The 20,784-nt window shown below is 44.6% G+C and overlaps 2 protein-coding genes across 4 annotated transcripts; both read right to left on the reverse strand.

Annotated features, from left to right (window-relative positions):
* Positions 1 to 1,456: 1,456 nt before the first annotated feature.
* cyld (cylindromatosis (turban tumor syndrome)) lies at positions 1,457 to 14,053 on the reverse strand. Of its 3 annotated transcripts, none has more exons than XM_049718823.2 (17): positions 13,674 to 14,053; positions 12,593 to 13,093; positions 11,205 to 11,516; positions 10,131 to 10,236; positions 9,550 to 9,651; positions 9,146 to 9,262; positions 7,509 to 7,897; positions 7,125 to 7,290; positions 6,824 to 6,965; positions 6,381 to 6,503; positions 6,212 to 6,303; positions 6,082 to 6,148; positions 5,702 to 5,834; positions 5,175 to 5,283; positions 4,863 to 4,981; positions 4,014 to 4,230; positions 1,457 to 3,016 (listed from the first exon to the last, which is right to left on the reverse strand). In XM_049718823.2, the coding sequence occupies exons 2-17, from the start codon at positions 13,082 to 13,084 to the stop codon at positions 2,832 to 2,834; spliced, it is 2,871 nt and encodes a 956-aa protein (XP_049574780.1). In that variant the 5' UTR covers positions 13,085 to 13,093; positions 13,674 to 14,053; the 3' UTR covers positions 1,457 to 2,831. The 3 variants fall into 3 exon arrangements, with proteins under 3 accessions (XP_049574780.1, XP_049574778.1, XP_049574781.1); XM_049718821.2 differs by having other exon boundaries at positions 12,593 to 13,128; XM_049718824.2 differs by lacking the exon at positions 9,146 to 9,262 and having other exon boundaries at positions 12,593 to 13,128.
* A 393-nt stretch (positions 14,054 to 14,446) lies between these two features.
* Positions 14,447 to 19,005, reverse strand: nod2 (nucleotide-binding oligomerization domain containing 2). Its single transcript, XM_049718825.2, has 10 exons — positions 18,351 to 19,005; positions 18,140 to 18,263; positions 16,221 to 17,964; positions 16,074 to 16,157; positions 15,910 to 15,993; positions 15,765 to 15,848; positions 15,614 to 15,697; positions 15,283 to 15,366; positions 15,124 to 15,207; positions 14,447 to 14,584 (listed from the first exon to the last, which is right to left on the reverse strand). Exons 1-10 carry the CDS (start codon positions 18,771 to 18,773, stop codon positions 14,512 to 14,514), a joined length of 2,868 nt encoding a protein of 955 aa, XP_049574782.1. The 5' UTR covers positions 18,774 to 19,005; the 3' UTR covers positions 14,447 to 14,511.
* Positions 19,006 to 20,784: the final 1,779 nt, after the last annotated feature.

The following is a 20,784-nucleotide window of genomic DNA, read 5'->3' on the forward strand; positions in this document are numbered from 1 at the left end:
GCTTCTTATTTAGGCCCCACTTGTGAAAGTTTAACCTTGCCAAAAAGTGAACCAGAGAAGCTATTGTCTCATTTCTTGCCAAATAGTGAGGCCACATCTCTACTTGCTTTATCATACCCAAGCAAGTCCCTTCTTGATTTTTAAATGATTTTCAAACTTTTCAAGATTGTTTACCGAACTTCTAATCACAAAAATTACAGACCTGTCACGAGTCGTTTTGAAACATTCACGTCCATAAAAGCAAGAATCCTGTTGATTCAGATTCTCTCTAAGGAGGTTCCATGCAGTCTTCTGTCAAGGAGGAGGTGTGTTAAGGTGTTTGACGGACAATGGTTGTACAGGCTGTTTATCATAAATACAGCCTTAGCCCAGAGAGGTCCATCTGCTTTGATTTTATTTAGTGAATCCCCCCAGGGACCCCCGAGCTGGAGCGAGAATAACAATACTCGGGCCCATCTGTTCGGGCAGAAGCGGCCCGGCTAAATTACGGCACGCTACGAGCGGCGGGCATATGCCGTGGCATAAAGCTACAAGAGGGCATTGTGTGCCAGCTGTTGTGTTGACAAATACTTATCTGGCACTTCTGAAGTCAGCGCTAAGCTAAGCTGCTAGGTGTGGCGCGGGGTGGTGCCAATGCTGTTTTCTGCATGCATAATAACATGCTAATTTAACGGAGGGGATCACTTTGTTAGAGATTATCTGGGGATTTGGGTCACTAGATCCACAGTATTATGCGTGATCAAAGCGAGGCTATTGTAAAAATAGGCCGCTGTTGTTGATTAGGTTCATTACGCTGACCTTTGAAGGAGAAAAAAAAAAAAAACTATTGAGACAAAGTGAACACAACAAAGTGGTAAACTCAATTACAAGCTGATTGACTTAAAAAACGTCTACTTATTTTTTCCCATGGGAATGACAACAAAAAACGACAAGGTACACGGTGGACTTTTTTTTTCCTCAGGCAACGTGAGAACCAGAACTAGGAAATGGAAGACCGTATGACTTAATCTTTTGTCATCCTCCTGTAAGAATAACAATCCGCGCTTTATTATCGTTGTTTGTTTACAAGACGGAGGATGATCCCCGCTAAACGGGCTTTTCACCCCGCTCATCCGATTACCAATGATCTTGACAAACACACTTGCGTTTGTTTGTGGCCCAACGTATGTTCTCCTCAGCAAACGAAATTCTCACATTAGTTTTGGAACAGCCGAGTCAGAACCCAGACCCAAAACCACCCTATGCACAAATTGTATTTACAATAAAATGACAGACTCACCTCTCATGTTCACCAAAAGCCTTGTCAAAATCCACTTGCCGCCTCAACCTGTCATCCAATACAAGAACCGTGTCAAAAACTCAACGAAAACAAACGAAAGGAGTGATACAAAAACTCACCTAACTGCAAAATATTCTCTGAGCAGTTGTTGAAGTCTGCCACGACAACACGCCGTCGCCATGTTGCTCCCTTCCAAAACGGCATTTATTGAATGAAACATGTACAGCAATGTGACTGACATCAAACTCCACCTGTTACATTTGTGTACACTAGAGAGACTGGACAGAGGGAAATCAATAAAAAAAAAAAAAAAAAAAATGATTCAGTTCTCAAGACGTCTCCTGAAGGGAATCAGTGGCGGAACTCAGCAGTGCAGTAAAAGTCCCTGGAAAAGTGCAAACTACCAGAAAAGGCGCCTCATCTTGAAACGGTTCTGGCACACACGTTTCTCTGCTTCCACTTCAAAAGCACCTCATCGAGTTTTTTTTTTTCCACTTAATTCATTTACAATATCTTCAAGCTTACCAGCCTTGTGTGTTGGTGTGTGTGTGTGTCAGTAGTTGAAAACCTGACAGCATCATCAATATCATCATCAACCCTGTTTTTATTTCCTTAAAAAGGGACAAACATGATTAGTTTCAAATAAATAATATCAATATTTGATCACATCTCCTTTTTTTTTTTTTGTATTAATCTGCTGCATGTCACATCTTAGAGAAAGGCGGTGAGTCGTGGGGCCCGGACTCTCAAAAAGGCTTCGTAAACATAAAAGATGTGCAGGGCAAATACTGTACATGTTAGAAGCGGACGTTCCGCCAGTAGCGGGAACACACCAAAAAAAAAAAAGAAAAACTGCATCCTTGACCAATAAATTAGCTCTCCCCCATTACTTCCACCTTAAGAGGACTCGGCGCCAAAGTGCAGTTTTTCCCAGGGTGGAGGGAGTGGAACTTGGGGGGGGGGGACTGTGTAAATGTGCAGTCAAAGGGTTATAACAGCTACATTGTTTTCTGCAACACACAATCTGTGACCGAGGATAAGACCGAACAGGGTCACGAGAGCACGAGTCGTGTAGTGCGGACCGTGTCCGCCGCTTCTCTAACGAGGTGTTAGGAAGCGCTCCCGTCCTTCCCGGTTATTAAGACTAGCGGGACTCCTCTTCTTAAGGGTCCTCCCACTTGCCCCACCCCCACTCCCTCACCTCTCGGCTCCCTCCGTCTTTTAGATCCTTCTTGAGCTTTGCAAAGGCTCGGCTGAGAGATAAGGAGAAGCTACGTAGGACGACATGAAGAACACAATACTTCACCGAAAGCACAGTGCAAATAAAGCCCGCATCACCCCCCCCCCCCAACCTTCCCCCTGCAGAACCTGACAAGAGTGGAGAGGGTTAACTCCAAACTAGGCAAGCCATCCTTCGGTTTAGTTCTTTTTTTTTTTCATTGTGGGTCTTTCTGGGAAGTCCACAGCGATGAGGGAGGGAGGGGCGCCGCGTAGTGGCCGCGGGGCTAGAGGATGACGACGAAGAGGATGGAGGGTGTCGGCGCGTCAGGGGCTACTTGTACAGGCTCATGGTGGGGCTCTGGTACATGCACATGTAGGCGTCGCACAGCAGCCGTCGGGCCTGGCCTTGGATGCTCTTGGGGTCGAGCGTGTGCAGCTCCTCGGGCGTCATCTTCAGGTAGGCCTCCACCTCGGGGCACGGCGACACCTGCGGAATGTTGAAGCCATTCTGGCCTCCTGCCCAAGCGCAAGCGGGAACAGATTGAAGCACAACACAGTGTTAAACCATCTCATTTCCTTCTTGGCACAGTTGTGATGGTGTGTCCCAAAAAATGGGTCAACGACAACATGCAGACACGTTGCTCTTTGAACCAAATGTGACATGGAACAAAAAGATACTTCTTATTGCTTGTAAAAAAAAAAGATATACATATATAAATGTCTTTTTTTAGATTAATCTAATTTATTCTCTTTCGACTGTGATGTGATGACAACTGTTTTATTTCATTGCATGATTCTATTTTTTTCATATACGCTTATACTTATTAAATTTATTTTATTCAAGTGATTTTAATTAACAACAATAGTTACTTATTTCATTATATATATATAACATAAGCCTAATACCATAGCTGCCCATTTTTGAAAATCATTTGTATAAAGCCAATACTTTTCTATTGATTGGGTAACAATGGGGTTAAAATGAAATTTAACTCATAGGCAACAAAACATTACATTAACTAGGATTCTTAGGATTTCTAGTTTAAGTATTATTTATATATTTCTATTTTAAATTTGACTTAGCAGAATATTTTTTTCCAGACTATATTTTCCGCACGCACGCATAAAATAGAATGCAATTGTCAAAAAAATAACAATATAAAAAATAATATAAAAGACAGAGAGAAATATGCTAGAGAAATATTTAAGTAATTTGTTTGTTACTAATACTAAAAAAAAAAAAAAACTAAAATGTGATGACAATGGCAATAATACTAATAATAAATATAGTATTAATTCATATACAACTTTTTGTCTGAGTCAAGAGTTTTAAAAAATATGTTGTTTTGGTATTTTTATAGATATATTTTATATATGTTTTACAGTAACACTTGTATTATATCAATTACTGTCATACTGCATTTTACCAACAGTAAAAAAAAAAAAATGTAAAAAGCAAAATTTCACTCCAGCGTAACAAAAAAGGTTGAAAGGCATCAGAAGCGCAGCTTACCGTCTCGGTCAGCCATGCTGTCGAAAAAGAGCCAGGCGGAGGCGTCACTGCCATACTTGACGAAGGCCACGTAGTGACTGGTCTCAATGCACAGCACGGCAAACAGCTCCATCGTCTGGCGTGGGAACGCGCCCTGGCGCCCGCCGCCTTCTTGCAGCTCCTTGGGGACGCACAGCTTGCCGTGCCGGTGACTTTTTCTTCTCGGATGAAGATGAACCTGAAATGTAAAACTTCTCATTTACAAATTTCCTTTTCATATATTTTTCTACAATATTTTGGATATGCTCCAGCAGACCCGCCACTGACCATCCACCTCTCCTTCCAGACAAATTGGATGGATGGGTGGGATGGTCAGTATTTAAAGATAATTAAGGGCCTGTATTTTACAAAATCAAATACACTTTTAAGCATCTGCGTGAATATGACACATTAACACCTCGTAAAATAAAATAATTTAACCGATACTAATATGCTGTTCAAGTGGGAAGAACTTTTTGGTCCGTGACATCGACACTGCTCTCATTTCTTTGTATTTGGCGCCATCGCGTGGCCAAGCCATCTGTGCCTGCACCTATTTAAGCCCTTCACGTCAGTCTATTTGCATGTACATTTCAAGTGTCATATATCCTATTTAGATTTGTTTACACACTGACAGAGCACGTGAAAAAGCTCATACACAGCAAACCCCCCCAAAAATTGTTTTTTTTCTATATACATTGCCATGACACATATTCCAATTGTGTCACTTGAGAGCAAAGAAATGGGAATTGGGTCATTTCAGGCAAGCAGTGTTAAACCAACCTAAGAAGAGCGAGCGGCCTTGTGAGTATTGCAACGCGTATTATTTACCTGCGTATTGCACTTTTCACAGAATTGCTTAATCTTGCCCGCCGTGATGTCGCCGTCATCATAGCAGTCTCGGCACTCAAAGAGGGCCAGGCCTCCGCAGATGCGACATTCCCTGGGAGCTGGAAGGTAAGAAAGAAAAAAAAAAAAGAAAAGAGTCTTTGGCATATGTGTGCGCCTGTGTGCGTAGACTTTGTTTCGCTTGGGCCATGGTGACAACTCAGTGGAGTTTTATTACAAAGTAAAAAGACAGACAAGCAAGACACACACTCACACGCACGAACGCACGCATAAAAGCAGTCCGCTCCGACTCACTGTCTTCCAGAAGATCTGTGATGTCTAACTCCAGTGAGGGGAAAATCTTGTTGAACATTTTGAAGTCCTTGCCAAAGCGCGGCATCTGGATGATAAGGCAGGAGGGAGCCTGAGGGGCGAGAAAAACAGAGGCGAGGGAAAGCTTATTATCGTCCTGCACAAAAGCAACACCGACCAAAGTAGAGGGGGTGTTTACAATTAAAACACGCAAGACCGAGCGATCTCGCACGCTCCGTTTCTTGTCCAGACCGGCTATCTGATCACTAAAGGGAGGCTGCTTTACATCTAGGATGTGTTGTGTAGGATTGCGGCCCGTTTAAGATCCGCCGGTGGGAAAACAGGACGGACGGTTTATCGGTCTGGAAACGTTTCCGACTCGCTACGCCGCACTGTTGCCTTGATGCTACCATGACTGATGGTTCCATGAGAAGTCGAAGACGATCACACTGTCTCCCAAATTGATGCACTAGTCCAAAAATAGTTGCGTAACATTGAGGCAACTATGCCAAAAGCTTTGGAAGACTCACCTCGGCAAACTTGAGGTCGCTGTTGATGAACGACCACTCCAGGAGCTGCTGGATGGTGGGAACACCAACCTTGTCTTTTTTGTCCATGAAGATCTGGTAAAAGTAACAGTCTTGCACCTTCTGTCCCGCTGACCTGCACAATTAATTTGATAGGACTAAGATTCTTTTTTTTCTTTATACTGTGTTCAAAACTACTGAAAAACATACCATTGTCTATTTAAATCACTGATATTTCAGATTGAATGGGTTTGATCATTTCCTTCCAGGTAAACCAAATAATAGAAAACGTATTATTATTATTACATGCTGAGATGACTTCTTCTATGAGCTTGCATTTCCTCTTTGGGCCACTAGGCGGAGTCAAGCTCAGCAACATTTACCTTAGTTTGAGCAAAGGGTCCACCCGCAATATGTGATGGAATAGTATATTGAGGAACTCCTCTGGATCTGCAGCACAAGATGTGACTCAATTAGTAAGAGGACAATCAGAAGGATAACAGAAGAGCTTGCCTTTTTCTTCAGAGGTGAAGCCAGACGCAGCTTCTACTTTCTCCAGGATCCTCCTGAGTTTCATCACTTTGGTAGCACACACGTACCCGTGTCTGAGTGAAAACCAGAAGCATTGTGGGAGGTGACTTTATAATAGGCAAAGAAAGAAACTTTTATTGACCGCACTCACATGCGCAGGGGGTTGACTATCTCAGTGCGTAACAGTTCTTGGGTCTCTCTGTAATACTCCACGTCTGTCTTTGAGCGCGGCCTCAGCAGAACTGTGTCCAGTACGGAGCTGAAGGAAAAGAGACTGCACGACAAGGGAAAGTTTGATATCATTGTTTGAACAAGTAGGTGATTATCAATACCGACGCTCATGAAAACATGTGAGACCACATTGATTGTGACCCAATGCATTCTCTTCAGAATCAAATCTTATTTCTGTACAGAAATAATTCCAACCAAAAGCAAGCCCTCTGGCGGGTTAACAAGCCAAAGTCAACACCATTCACTTATCAGGCTCTGCCTCAGGGCAGCACGCTTGAACAAAGAAAGTCCGCCATCTTTGATCAATACGACAGAAATGCAACAAATAAATGGTTAGTTTGAAATACAAAAAGGAGCGCTGACCAGAAGAGGGTTGAATCCAAGTAGCACGAGTTGTAGTGGCCCTGGATGCCTTTCTTCTTGCCGACCATGATGTCGAGACCATCCGTCTCGCTGCGGGGCGGCGTGTTCTCGTGTACTACCTCGCTTAAATAGCCCCCGAAAGCTGTGTGAAGGGACACAGTTAGTTCGCTCAGATCTCCCGCATTGTTCTGTCTTTTCTCTGGCGGTCCAAAATACAACGGGTGCGCGGTTTTATGACAGAAAATTACCGTCGGCTGAAAACGGCTCCGAGTGGTGTTGAAGACGATGACGGATGACTCACCGATAGAGTTGCAGCGCTCGATGGGGTTGGAGGAGTGGTGCAGCGACGGGAAGCGGGAGTCGGGCCGACAGCACTTGAGCTTCACGAAGAGGGCCTTCTTCGGCGGGCAGTTGAAGTAGCGCGTTCCTTTGAAGGTGCCATCGGTGCAACCCGGGCACTCCTCTTCCTGAAATATGCCAAGCCGATAAATATTTGGGGGAAAACCGGTGCGCTTGTGTGACACAGGATTTTCAAAACAAGACTCGTTCATGGATGAGGTTAAAAAAAATATCTAGACAAAATGTATGGAGTGATTTGAATTAATCCAATTTTGCACACTCCTTTATCACTAGCACACTATTAGTTTACACTCTGCCCACCCTTGGTGTTGTGGTGTGTTCTCACCAGTTCCAGCCCAGCCAGTGGCTCCAACAAGCCTGGTGGCAGACCCACCCAGCGAATGACACCACACAGAGGGGGATTCTCTTTCACCTCCACCAGGGAGCCCACCTCAAGACCCGGCTGGCCTCTGGTAGGGGTTGCAGGCCGCGGCGACGAGGGGGCGGTGGGCGAAGGTGCCTCGGCGTGCTCCCCCATTACCGACTGGACAGACAGGGAGAGCGGTCCGTGGCTCATGTTGTCGACGGGCCCGCTCTTGCGGTTCAGGCTGAAGGGGAGGGAGTGGAATTTGTTGTCGCTAGCCAACGAGGCGGGCGGCGGCGCCCTAATGGGTGGGGGGGACTGGTTGAAGTCGGGGGGAGTTTCGGTGAGCGACTTTGCTGGGTCCTCCCCAACTGAAGGACAGACAGAAGACAAGACATGTAAAAAGGAGGCAATAAAACATGTCGGACACATTTTACAAATGACAACAAATAGATAAATGGAACATGAGGATGAGGAAAATCCATGTCAAGGTGGGTTGTCATTATTTTTCACGCCATCTAGAGGATGACTGGAGAACGTCATGCACCCTGGCAGCTGGTTTGAGGTCTGCCAGGTTTGAGGTTGCACTCTCAACTCATGGCCTTCCTGTGCGGTGCTTGCATGTCCTCCAGAAGCTTATGTGGCTTTTCTCTTGCTTCCTCCCAAATTACAACATGCAAGATTGGTTAATTGACTTTTGTGTGTTTTTACAGCGTTAAGCAGAAATAAATTTGAATAAAAAAAATCCTCCGCTGTATGCATATAAATAAAGAGCATCTGCAAGATGTCCAGATATGCTAATGAAAACATACCCGATAAGTCACTAAACTGTGATTCACAATTCAAATCAGCACCTCGAGGTCACCACCTGTTTATGAGTCACTGCTGACATTCACATTACAGGTCTGTATTCTAATGTTGGTGTGAATGAATGCAAAAAAAATAAAATGAAAAAAATACTGCTACATTGGGACAAGGCATTTATGAAAATGAAAAAACATGTCATCTAATAAACACATGACATCAAGACATAGGGAGTGAAATTCTCTGGCAAGTACAGGTCAGGTAATATATGACAAAAATGATTCTCAACACCAATGGAAATACATAAATAAAGAAACAATGTGCACCTCTGACATCAGACTTTTACAAATGCTTTGGCCACAAATTTCTTACTAATTGATCAAATGCTTCTGTATTTAATTTAGAGCACTAAGCATGAATAAAAGCCTGTACATCAACACCGATAGCACCATGCAAGTTGGATGTGACGCGAACAATGGTGAATAAGGGGACGGGACTGCTGGGGAATGTCTTGGTGGCAAGCCGCAGCGACTGACTGAGCATGTTGTTGGCTATGTGATGATTTCATGTTACGAGAACAAGCGAGTGCACTTCACGACTCTTAAAAAAAATTGGGCAAACTCCACAAAATCATTGAAGAGCCCCACGTTTACAATGACCTTCATGTCAAATGTTATGATTGTAACTATTTGTCAAAAAATATATTTACAAATAGTCAATCACGGAGCATTCCGGAAAAAGGTAAACAGATGCTAGTTCGGAAGCAGGAGCTTGCCAGCAAGACGGTGGGCGTTCAACGAGTGACCACGTGTTACCTTCGTCAATGTACCATGTGCTTTTGGATTTGGACTGCACTGGGGGGTCAACAGAGCTGCCATTTAAAGTATAGTAAAACTCTGACTTGCTCCTACTGCTGCACTGATGAGCTAATCCTGGAAATAACACCACAACACAGATGCAGAATAAATTGGAAAGTGTACGTGTGGGTGTGTGCATCTGTGTGTGTGTGTGTGTGTTGCACATGTGACATTGTGTTTGAGATTCCACAGCATTTTTGATGTAGCTGTTTAGGATGCCTTGTTAGCATAGGACTGCTTTAAAAAAGATGATTCTACTGAAAAAGGAAGATTACAGCGCAGAGACAAAGTCCATGTTAGCACTGACAAGGAGCTAAAATGTTCATTTCAGAGGAAAAACTTTTTTTTTTATTTTGGAGTACCTTTGCTCTTTGGTTTACTTTGGCCAGAAGAGGACTTGTCGTTGTTGTTGCCTCTGGAAGCAAAAGTGTGCTTTTGCAGCCTTTGGTCCTGCATGGAATATTCTGCGCAGACCAAAATAAACATTCGACATTAGTCGCCATTTAAAATGCCCTCTGTGTAAATTGAAGTTGTCGTTTTTGAGCAACAATATTCAGACTCAAAAGATTTACAAGTTTATTTATTCTCAAACTTGACGGCTGGGCAGGAACTACAAATAAATGGCGCCTTTGCAAACTAGATTTACTTTCTTGTGACAGGAGATACAATTAGCACTTTTTTTTTAAGTCTCTACATGGTTGCAAAGCTTCGTTTTTATAGCCTGTTTACTTGTTGACTGAAGGCGGGAGATGTAAAACAGTTGTGGCAGCTTTCTAGTGCGCATAAACACATCGATATGCCAATATGGCGAACAAAGAGCTATTTGGTCTGAGAAAGCAAGCAGGGCACCGAGACAAAAGACTCTCTCTGTTGCCAGCGTGGATAAAAAGAAGAAAAGCACATGAGAAAAAGACATTTGTCACAAAAAGGAGGCGCAGCTCACCTGGCATTACGTCACAGATGGGGACAAGTCGCGTGTGCTCCAAACTGGCAAAGTTACACAGCAGCTTCCCGTCAAACATTCCGTCCCACTCGCCGATCGGATTGTCCTGGAAGAGTCGGAGCCATGAGAAGCGCGTAACCCTTCCAGGTCGTGGCACTTTATCTAACACGCTGGCATGGTGATAACCCAGTTGTTCATCATCCCCACATAAGCAGCCCCCCCTCTGATTCAGATCCTCCTTAGAGCTGTAATCCCTCTTGCTAGTACAACCGAGCTATTCTTCCCCCCCTGGCAGTTTGCAATCCAACGCAGCGCAAACGCGAGATGGCGAGAAGGCGAGGCGAGGCTGGGCAAAAGCAGCGATCCTCCCAATTAGCCGCCTGCTTGCCCCAATGCCACACTATCGGGTCATACCACTCAGAGACCCCCCCCCTCCCCCTTGGAACGTGACTACCTCCTCGTCTTGGTGTGGGCAGTGGATGCAATGCGTGGCGTGGGCTTGCCGCCGCCGCTAACCATCAGCAGTCAAATGCCGCCGTTACAATCTCTCTCCGACCACAACAGCACTCCCGACCTGACAACAGTCGTCATAGCTACCGGCTACGCTGATCCTTGGCAACAAGAACATATGCCTAATGAATAGCGATACAGAAGAAGGGATAACACGATAAAATCATCGAACAATTGCTTATGGGGAAATCTTACATTCAAAAATTAATAAAAAAACTGCCTTTAAAAAAAAAAAACCTGTATTTTCTAATGCCATAAATTGATGAAGGGACTTTTTAATTGACTGATGAGCCTCGTGGTTTGCAAATGAGTTAAAAACAAATGAATAAAATGTAAACATAAAAAGTTGCTTCAAACAATAATACAAATTAGAAATAAGAATGATTTGTTTGTAATTCAACTATAATTAATCTATCAAAATTAATTTATAAAAAGCACATGGTTTTGGATCTAAGATTTTTATATCATTCACAATAAATTACTGACAGTAACTGATTATTTATTTAGATAAAGAAATGAAATTTCTTACATTACAAATATATTTGAATGAACCAAATGACTTACCATGTCAACACCCACGTAGTAGCCCAGGCTCTCGTTACCCGGCAGCAAGTCACAAAAAATGATGGTGCCTCTCTCAGGTCCCTCACGGGTCTGTACCAGCACTCTGGAGTTGATCTCTAGCGGTGGGTAGTCCTGGTCCTCCTCCACCAGGGTGACATGATCTAAGTCCAGATCGCCCATGTCGTCGTCGTCGTCGTCCTCCCATAGCTCCAGCTTGTCCAGGGCCACGAACACGCCGCATTCGTCCTCGCAGCGGAAAAGCTGGCGGCCCTGGAAGGAACCCTCCGTGAATCCCTGGCCTCGGCCCTCCTCCTGAAAATGTCAAAACCAGAGCTGACTGAAGAAGCTGGGAAATGTAAAACCTTTATATGTGCCTACAAAACTTGACATATAATTATTAGAGAATAAAATGTATTTCAAATAGCATGTATACAAATGATTGGTTCTGGTTAACCATCAAGTGCAAAATGAAACAACCAAATCAATACTTTGGTATTGGCTCTGCTTATTTCTCAACAACTGTACCAAAGCACGCAACAACGGTCTACAACAGTGTCACAAAAAATCTGCAAAAAAAAAAAGTGCAAAAAAGTGCACTGGTGACATGATGGCTGAAAATAAAGCCATATTTTTTAACTTTTGTCAAACTCCAAATTTTCTACTTGCAGAATTCAAGTTCAGTAAGTCAGTCAGTATTTGTCAAAGCGTGTCAAGTTGGAATCCAAGAAGATGAAGTAAGGTGTTTATTTACATTGAGCCGCAGCCCGAGCGCCCGAGCGCTGCCGTCAGCCAACTCAGCTGAGCGCCGCAGAATAGAAACATTGTGCTGAAATAAGCAAAGCTTTGTGCGTTGCGTGTGTGCGCGTGTGTTGCTTCTGCGAACATGCGGCGCAGTGCAAGCGGCGAGTTGCGTTGGTGTTGTGGAAATGTTCTCACTGCTGTCAGTCAACAAACTACAGCTTTATGTCATTCTCAGTTTGTTTATCGTGTTCTAAATTCCACTTCGGGATGTTGTGTTGCCATTCGTCAAATTTTACATCTTGAAAAATAAAGGTGAAATTGAAAAATATTGAACTTGCATCATTAAATAAATGAACATTTACTTCCAGGAGCACATACAAAAATCGTGAAAATTGGTACCGGTATCGATTCCCGGAAGCGATCAAGTGTGAAAAGGCCATTACAACGGCATCATGGCACCAAATGCTTCAGAGTCGATAGGCATGGATTTTTTTCAAACCTCTGTGTATGTATTTCAAACTGGTCTAAAATTGACGAATTGGAACCAGAGTAGATGTGATCTGTGAGGCTCACAAATGTTTGCAGTATCTAGGCAGAATTGTGGCTACACCTCAGTAAAGAGAAACATAAATGGGGGTGCTTCTTACCAATAACTCCACTCCAAAGAGGATTCCCGAGAGGGCTCTGTCGGGCAGCAACGAGCCCTTGAAGCGCACCACGCCGGGCACAGGCTCATCCCCGGAACGCAACTGGACACGCACTTTGGAGCCGCAGTCGATGTCACGTACGCGCTCCAGCCGGGACTTATTCCAGAGCAGGGCGTAACGTTCCTCACAGTTGGTAATGGGGAAAAGCAGCTCGGCCAGCTTCTCGTCGATCTCCAGGACGTCACGCTCTTCCAGGCTAAGCACCACGTTGGTCTGGTCCAGAATGCGCAGGCTCCTCTTGCCCTTGCACGGTGGCAGCGGGCGGCCCAGGTTGTTGCGCTCCTGGCACGCCTGGCCGAGGCTGCCGCGTGGGATCCACAGGGTCTTCTGGGGGGGCTTCTCCACCGTGCACTCCTTCACCACCATGTAGAAACGCCAGTCCTCCCTGAAGCCCCCGCTGGGCTTCTCCTGGCTCCACAGGACTGAGCTCATGGCTTCATCCTAGACAACAAGGGTAGCATCACAGCAACTGGAGTCTGTGAGACAGAAAATAAAGTTTCCTTAAAAAAAAATAGCCTTGACTGGAATGAACGCCATCACGCAGTCAGTAGAAATCACCCTGTGTTATGTTACCTTATTTTGAATAACTAAATGACTGTAATGATGACTTCCCATTTTCATCCAATGCAACATAAACCCTTTAAGCCACCTGCAACTTACTGCAATTGAGAATATAAAATGGGTTTCGCTTTTCTTTAATTGCTCGGATTTGCTCATTTGAATACACACAAAAAATACACAGGGCGCAGGGTGCGACGCATGGACTTCCCCTCAAGCAAATGAAACCCATAGTGAGCACGCCATATCCGGCTCTAGACTTTTTTTACGATGATTAAACCCCGCAAATGTGCTATAAAAGCTTCACGATATTATCTCATTTCATGTAAAATGACACCAGGTTAGTGAACCGACATGACAGCTTGGCCCCCCAGCTTCGCAAGCGTTAGCCCAGCCAGCCAGCACTCACCTACCGCGGGTCATTCTCACCAAACCAAACGTCATTGACCACGGCCTGCCTTACCTTCGTTTTGGTGTTAGTCGAGAAGATTGCGGGTGACGTGTCACGTCACCACCACCACCATTATTCCAATTTGGCGCAAGGTCTCCAAAATTAAACCCAAACGCCGCTGTGGTCACCTCTGCTTACCTAAACGGCAAGCTAATGCTAATATGCTAAGAGCTACCCAACCGGCTATGCGGTGTGTAATCAGGCTACCGTGAGGCAAACTGGCAACCCGACAGCGAGGACGTCGACGGGGGACCGTCGCGAACTAGGAAACAAGAGCAACATTTAGATAAATATATATTTCAAAATTAATACAGTGTAACGTTGCGGTAGTGTACTTCAGCTATATTATTTACATGACGACCTCACGAAAGCTGGTGTAATACGTCATCAAAATGAAGCTCGCTCATTGGCGGAGCATGTTTTACACCTGATCCCGATTGGCTGTTTGTTTCTATACTGGTTTCCCATTGAAAGTGGAACTGCGTAGTTAGGGTGCATCGCAGCTTGACAGTAGTCTGAGCTAGTGGGGTAAAGTTTGCTTCTTTTAAAAAAAAAAAAAAATTAAAATACATAAAAATGCATCTGTAAAGCATAGTCGAGAAATTAAGAGACTGCAGCACGGATCAATATGAAGAGAAAATTCAGACTGTCTCCACAATCAATGATAAAAAAAAAAAAAAAATCTGGCAATATAGTTACTATCAAGATTGATATGATAAATATGACATGGTGAATGTAAAGACATCACCACTCATATTTGCAATAGAAAAGCAATACCACAAGTGTTTGTGAACAGTGCAAAGTTACCACAGTTGTCATTTTAATAAATATTCATTTTTAAAAAAAAGCATCAGAAGATGAGTCTTGATTCACGTTGAGTCATCTCCTCCACCTCCTCAGGGCTTAGGGGATTGTTCCTTAACCTACAAAATGAATGTATCATCAATTGCAAGAAGTTTGTATTGATTGCAAGGATGGGGATGCACAATGTATGGTCAATGGGCAAGGTTATTCTATTCATTATAAAAAGTACATTCAAAAACTAGTCAAACAAACCAAAACAAAGCAGGCTTAATTGTGTCAATAAGCATTTAGTATAGAAAATTAACTAAACATCAGAATACATTATTTTCTTATCAAATTAAACTAACAGTTTATCATTATTTGTTCTCATCTACCAGTGAACCCTCTATTTTAAAAACCAAACATCTTGAACACCAAAGCTCACCACACCAGATCTAGGCCATTTCAACCCTGTTGCTCTTATTTATTTATTTATTTATTTATTTATTTATTTATTTATTTATTTATTTATTTATTTATTTATTCATTGCTCTTATTTATTCATTGTATGTGTGGGATAGTAGGAAACGCAATTTTGATGTCTTTGTGTGTCTTGACATGTGAAGAAATTGACAATAAAGCAGACTTTGACTTTGATATAAAAGTAGAAAGTGCTCACCATACTGACTTGATACATGTGTTACACTCCATGGCTTGAACCAAACACTCCACTCCCTCCCTGGTGATGCAGTTTTCAGTCAACCTTGTACAGAAAAGAGGAAGAAAAAGAGGAATGAGTTGGAGGATTTGAGCACTTGCGCAACGAAGCTGAACTGACCATAATTCCTCCAGTGATGTGCCACTCTCAAGCATTGTGGCCAAAGCACGAGCTCCGGCACTGCCTACACCGTTCCCCACCAAGCTGTCATTAAAATACAACAAATAGTTCCAATACATCAGGGATTGTCAACAGGTGGCGGTATAGTGGGTGGTCCGTGAAATTGGAAATGGAAAATAACTATTTAAAAAAAATAAAATTCCTTTATTATCTAGACTTGATTTATTTACCAGCTAATTTTGTGAATCATTTACCAAATTACATCAAATGTTGACAACATTGCAAATAAATAAATATGCATTTTAATTTACCTGATAAGCAAAAATATTACCTTAGCCACACTAGCGTTTTGCTGCCTTCCAGGGCACCGGCAATGGCCTCTGCACCAGAATCGCCAATCTTATTACCCCAAAGCCTGAACAAATTTAATGTTACGCAGTTAAGATACATATTTTTGCATTTAATTGAACATATCAACGTACCCTAAATGCTTCAACGAATGATTGAGCTCCAGCCCTTTAGCTAGTAGTTTGGCTCCTTCCGATGTGATATTGTTGTTGCCCAGCCTGAAATGAAAGACAATAAAGATCTGCTGGATTTTCAAACTCCAAGAAGACCAGTTCTAACCTCAATGAAAGAAAATTCTGCTTGGTCTTCAGTAGATGAAAAATGTGTTGCGTACAAGCGTCAGTCAGCCTGTTGTTGAAGAGTCTAAAAAAAGGGAACAGAAGTGGGGAACTACAGTAGCACTTAGACCAAATACTTCATAATATAAGTTCAAGAAGGCTTACGCAATTTTCTGGAAGTTGTCACACTGAATTCCCTTTGCCATCAGTTTTCGAAGCCCCTCGTCGGTGATGTTATTATTTCTGAGACTGTTAAAGGGGTGGAGATGCGTTAGCTACGTGATAACAAAAATGAAGTCTTTTTCTACTCACTAGAGGGACTTGCAAATATGCAAACAGGGAAGCAGCTGCTCCACGCCCACGTCGCCCACCGAGTTGTTGTCCAGCTCGATTCCCACGGGATTCCTCAGGTGCTGGAGCACGTATGCCAGAGCGGTGCACTCCACCGGTCCGATGTTGCAGTAGGTCATCTTCAGGTGGTCCACCTCCAGCTTGCTCAAGACCTCCCGGGCCATATTGCTCTCCCGCATCTCATAGATGCACTTGATGAGCCAGACGAAACCCGGCATGGCGTGCATGCTCTTTTTTTCCCCTTCAACTGGCTGGGGGATGGACTTGAAGTGCTTCTGCATGCCTTTGTGGAGGCAGCGGACCACCTGTCGCGCTTTCCTCTCCACGGTGGATGTCGTGGTGCAGTGCAACCACAGGTGTCTGTGTCTCTGAGATAGGAGACCGGACACAAAAGTGGCCGCGATTTGTAAATTGGGGCTTTCGGACAGTCCCTGTTGAAGGTCCGGAGACAAGCAGGGGCCAAAGCAGGAGCTACTGAAGCCTGCTGCCTTTAGCTCGAATAGCTTAGCGATAGTGGAGCGGTCCGCGTTGTTGGACAAAACGATGTAAAGCGCGGCAAAGAAACACTGCATGGTCACGTGAAGGAATTCGTACCGAAGACTCTGGTGATGTGACATTTCCTTGCTTTGGGTTAGGAACCCCGCACAGATTTCTTTGTCCGTAACACAGCAGGTCTCCAGGTCAGCGCCATCGAAGACAAAACAGGAAGCTTCCACGCCCTGGAAAGCAAGCTGACCCAGATGCAAGATGCCGACCAGGTGCTCCTGAATCCAACTGGTGCTCGCGGAAGACTTGGAGGGGCTTTGGTGCTGCAAAAAATGCTGCAGGATCATGAGGTACACGTCCGTTATGGTCTGCGGTGTCCCATCTCCGCAACCTAGCAGCTCCTTGTGACACTGCGAGACAATCCAGCAGAGGACGGGACTGTGGCAGAGTCCCAATAAAGCCGTGTTGGCCTGAATGGACGCCAAGACTTTCGAGGCCACCGACAAGTCGCTGTGTTGTTTCTTGACAAAACAATTGATCCCATCGGGGGAAAAGCCTTTAAGGAAGAGTTCTTTGCGCAGATGCTTCCTCAACGTCGAACCCACAGCTTCCGGACGACTGGTCACCACCTTCCGAACCCCCTTCAGGAGGGACCCCTGGAGTAAGTTGAATAATAGTTCGTGTACGGGGGCGGGCTGTGTGGGGCAGCAGATTCTGCGCTCATCCGAGAAGCTCTGCTTGAGCTCATCGAGGCCATCAAACGTGATGACCACGAGGTGGGGGTGGTCCAGGATGAAGCGGAAGATCTCATCCTGGTTGCGGTCGGGCCAGCAGCAATGGCGGAAGAGCAGTTCTTGGACTGACAGCTCATTGAGTTCCGAATTGAGCTTCCGACAGCTGAAAGGGAACAGGAGGACGAACTCGGGGAGGCTGGTGCCTCGAGCCCAGAGAAGATGCAGCCTTTGGAGTAAGGTGCTCTTACCGCTACCCGCATCCCCGGATACCAGGACCGTATCCGCCTCCTCATTCGTAGTGCCTGGCGGTCCTACGATATCCTCCAAGTCCAGATGTGTTTGATCCTTGCAGTCGTACGCCAGCTCCAGTTGACCTTGGGTGTAGATGTCATCAAGCGACATGTGGTCGGTTCCTCCGTACGTGCTGAGGAAGACGGACTGGGCCGACACAGAACTGCGCAACTTTTTCTGATAGATAAGGAGTTCTGTAAAGGAGGATAAAATGTTTCATGTTAAAATAAAATGGTGGCTGTTTGAACTCTGTGGCAATTACGTAAACAGCTTTGTTGGGGAAATGCACAGTCACTGTACGCTGACTCAAGTCTGACCAACACGTGGATGATAAAATGCTGATATGTACGGAATTAAATGATAGGAAACCTTTGGGTGTGGTCTTCTCCGCTGTCAGGTTGCACCCCTGCTGTTGCTTTTGCTCAACGTAGCGTAGCACCACGTTAGCCGCCGACTCACCTTTGGAGCTCACATGATCCAGCAAGCGTCTGGCCTGAGTGGGACAAAAGTTTATTTACGCCACGGGAACTTGTATGACAGACGATGTTGATCCATCTAAAAGTATGAGAGATAAAGTTACCTGCTGCGCGGGTGTGTGCAAAGGCAAGCGTACGTCTCCACAGTCCTCGTGGGTGAAGCATCCTGATTCCAGAAGAACTTCCAGAGCTCCGTCCACACAGCCTTGGAGCTCTTCCACCAGGCCGGGTCTTTGCGTCAGAAGCGTCCCAGTGACAAGACCTGGAGATTCGGGCCGGACCTGCCGGATAGCCTCGGTCAAGGCCTGGCACGCTGCCTCCCCCTTGGCGTAGACCAGATCCAGGAGATACCTGGCGTTGGCATGAAGCGGCCTCCCCTGCACTCGCACGTTGAGGTAATCCTCCCACGAAAACTCCCCGCGGGCCAGGAGGACATCCAGAACCCTCTCGAGAGGCTCGGACGAGCCGCTGGAGCACAGACCGCAGAGGATCTCGCTACGTTGCTTTAGCACCAGATCCTGGGCCATGGTCACCTTCTGGGGGCACACGGCACGGTCCAGTGGATATCAGCAAGGTGTCATGGTGGAAGGTCTGAACTTGATGCACATGACACGGCTTTTTGTCTCCTCCATCCTTCATGCCTGGTTGCAAACATGGGGCGGCTTCTTGTTCTTCTTCATTCCGCAACCAAGTGAAACTTTGGCCAAGTCACATGACCACAGTAGCTAGAGAGAGTGAGAGAGAGAGAGAGAGAGAGAGAGAGAGAGAGAGAGAGAGAGAGAGAGAGAGAGAGAGAGAGAGAGAGAGAGAGAGAGCACTTCCGCTCAAATTTACTCACACAACTAAATTCAGTCGGTGTGTGCGTACATGCATGAACGCGTGCACACAATGAGTTGAGGAGTCAACAATTCACTTCCTCTTTCTAAATCCTCTCTGGGCAAACGGTCTTTTGCATTCAGGAAGTGCTTTTACAGCAAATTGGTCAAAGTGATACACATACAAAGATAATATTGATACCATACAAGTTGATTAATAGTCAAGTTTCTCTTGTGTACGCACTGGTATGGTTTATTCAAATTTAGGCCAAGAAAGCTTGCAAGTTTCAAAGGGATTGTTTAGTGTTAGATTTTATTTTAAAAAATTCTTTCAAATCCAGAAAATTTTATTAGTTTTTTTTTTTTAAATAAATAATAAGTTGCTATTTTTTTTGCCTCAATAATGAAATATATAAAAAAACGAACCTATTGCTCTTTCCGACACTCAATTATGGATTTCGATTATGTCTCGGTGTGCAGAAAATGTTAGATGCAATATGATTTCCAGCCACTTGGTAGCGCTGTTGCATTAGTGGTCAATAATTGCAGCGACGCCGCTCACGCTTCAATTTCAATACGTCATGTTGCATAATGTATGTTAAGTCAATTAAGTCAACCTGTGTCAAACAAATAAAAAGTAACACTTCTCACCATTATTTTACACTATTTTGTAATCCTGCATGTCCTGATCAACACTATGCATTTGCTCTATGGTTATCTGCACAATTTTTACTATCATAATCTACGGTTCTATGGTTATCATCACACGTTTTTATTAACTGTTGGAATTTCAGGTTTTTGTTAGGTCAGTGGTACCTTTCTGTCGTGACATAAAACAAACTCTTTTAGCAGCTGACTTAGAGAGAGTTACGAGATTTGCCAAAGTCTCTCATGATGTCACGAGAGATTTGCTCCACCACTCCTGCGATCTGAAAAGTCATCACTCGGGCCTTTTCCTTCAAGGTGACGTCCAGATTCCCCCTGACCTTCAATGTGTTGTGGCTTGAGACTTGTTGGACATTCACGACCGTGCCTCGGCTGCGCAGGCCCTGCTTTCAAGTGCGGCCCCCCGTGTTACAGAGGCACCTTGCAGCTCGACATCCCCCCGCGTTCACTTTGTACCTTCGACAGCACGGCGCCACATCAAAGCGCCGCCGCCTCCAGCTTTGATGTTTTGCCGAAATAGAGAAAGCGAGAGAGTGAGTGCGAGAGACTCAAAGAAAGAAGGAGGCAGTCGTGATATGAGGGGTTGTCAGGGACATAATTCAGGATTACCTCTCATATACAATGCTGAAACTCTCAGGCACGCACAACTGAAATTTCTTTTGCTCACATTCGTATCAACTTAACTTCATTTCTAGAGCACTTCTAAAACCATCACCGTATACAAAGTTCTGACAGCAGGCTAGTATATACAGGGGTCACCAGGACCAAACACTACTTTGGTCTTATTTTCCAAGAAATTCAGAGCCTTACCTCCAGACATGTATAAACTGGCCTTAATGAGAAAAAGTAATTTGAGGGGATTGCATAGTGAAAGGAAATACCATCTTTGTTTTAAAACAGCAGGGGCCCCAAAATTGAACCCTGTGGAACACCATTCGAAATTGGGGCAGAGCGGGACTCAAAGCAACCAAGACTAATGTTGACTTGTTCTTCTTGTTAACTGATTTCTCCAAAACAAATCAATAAAACTAAAAATGTGAGCTAACACGTTTTTGAG

Source organism: Syngnathus scovelli, chromosome 4 (assembly GCF_024217435.2).
Source record: "Syngnathus scovelli strain Florida chromosome 4, RoL_Ssco_1.2, whole genome shotgun sequence".
Classification (NCBI taxonomy): Eukaryota; Metazoa; Chordata; class Actinopteri; order Syngnathiformes; family Syngnathidae; genus Syngnathus; species Syngnathus scovelli.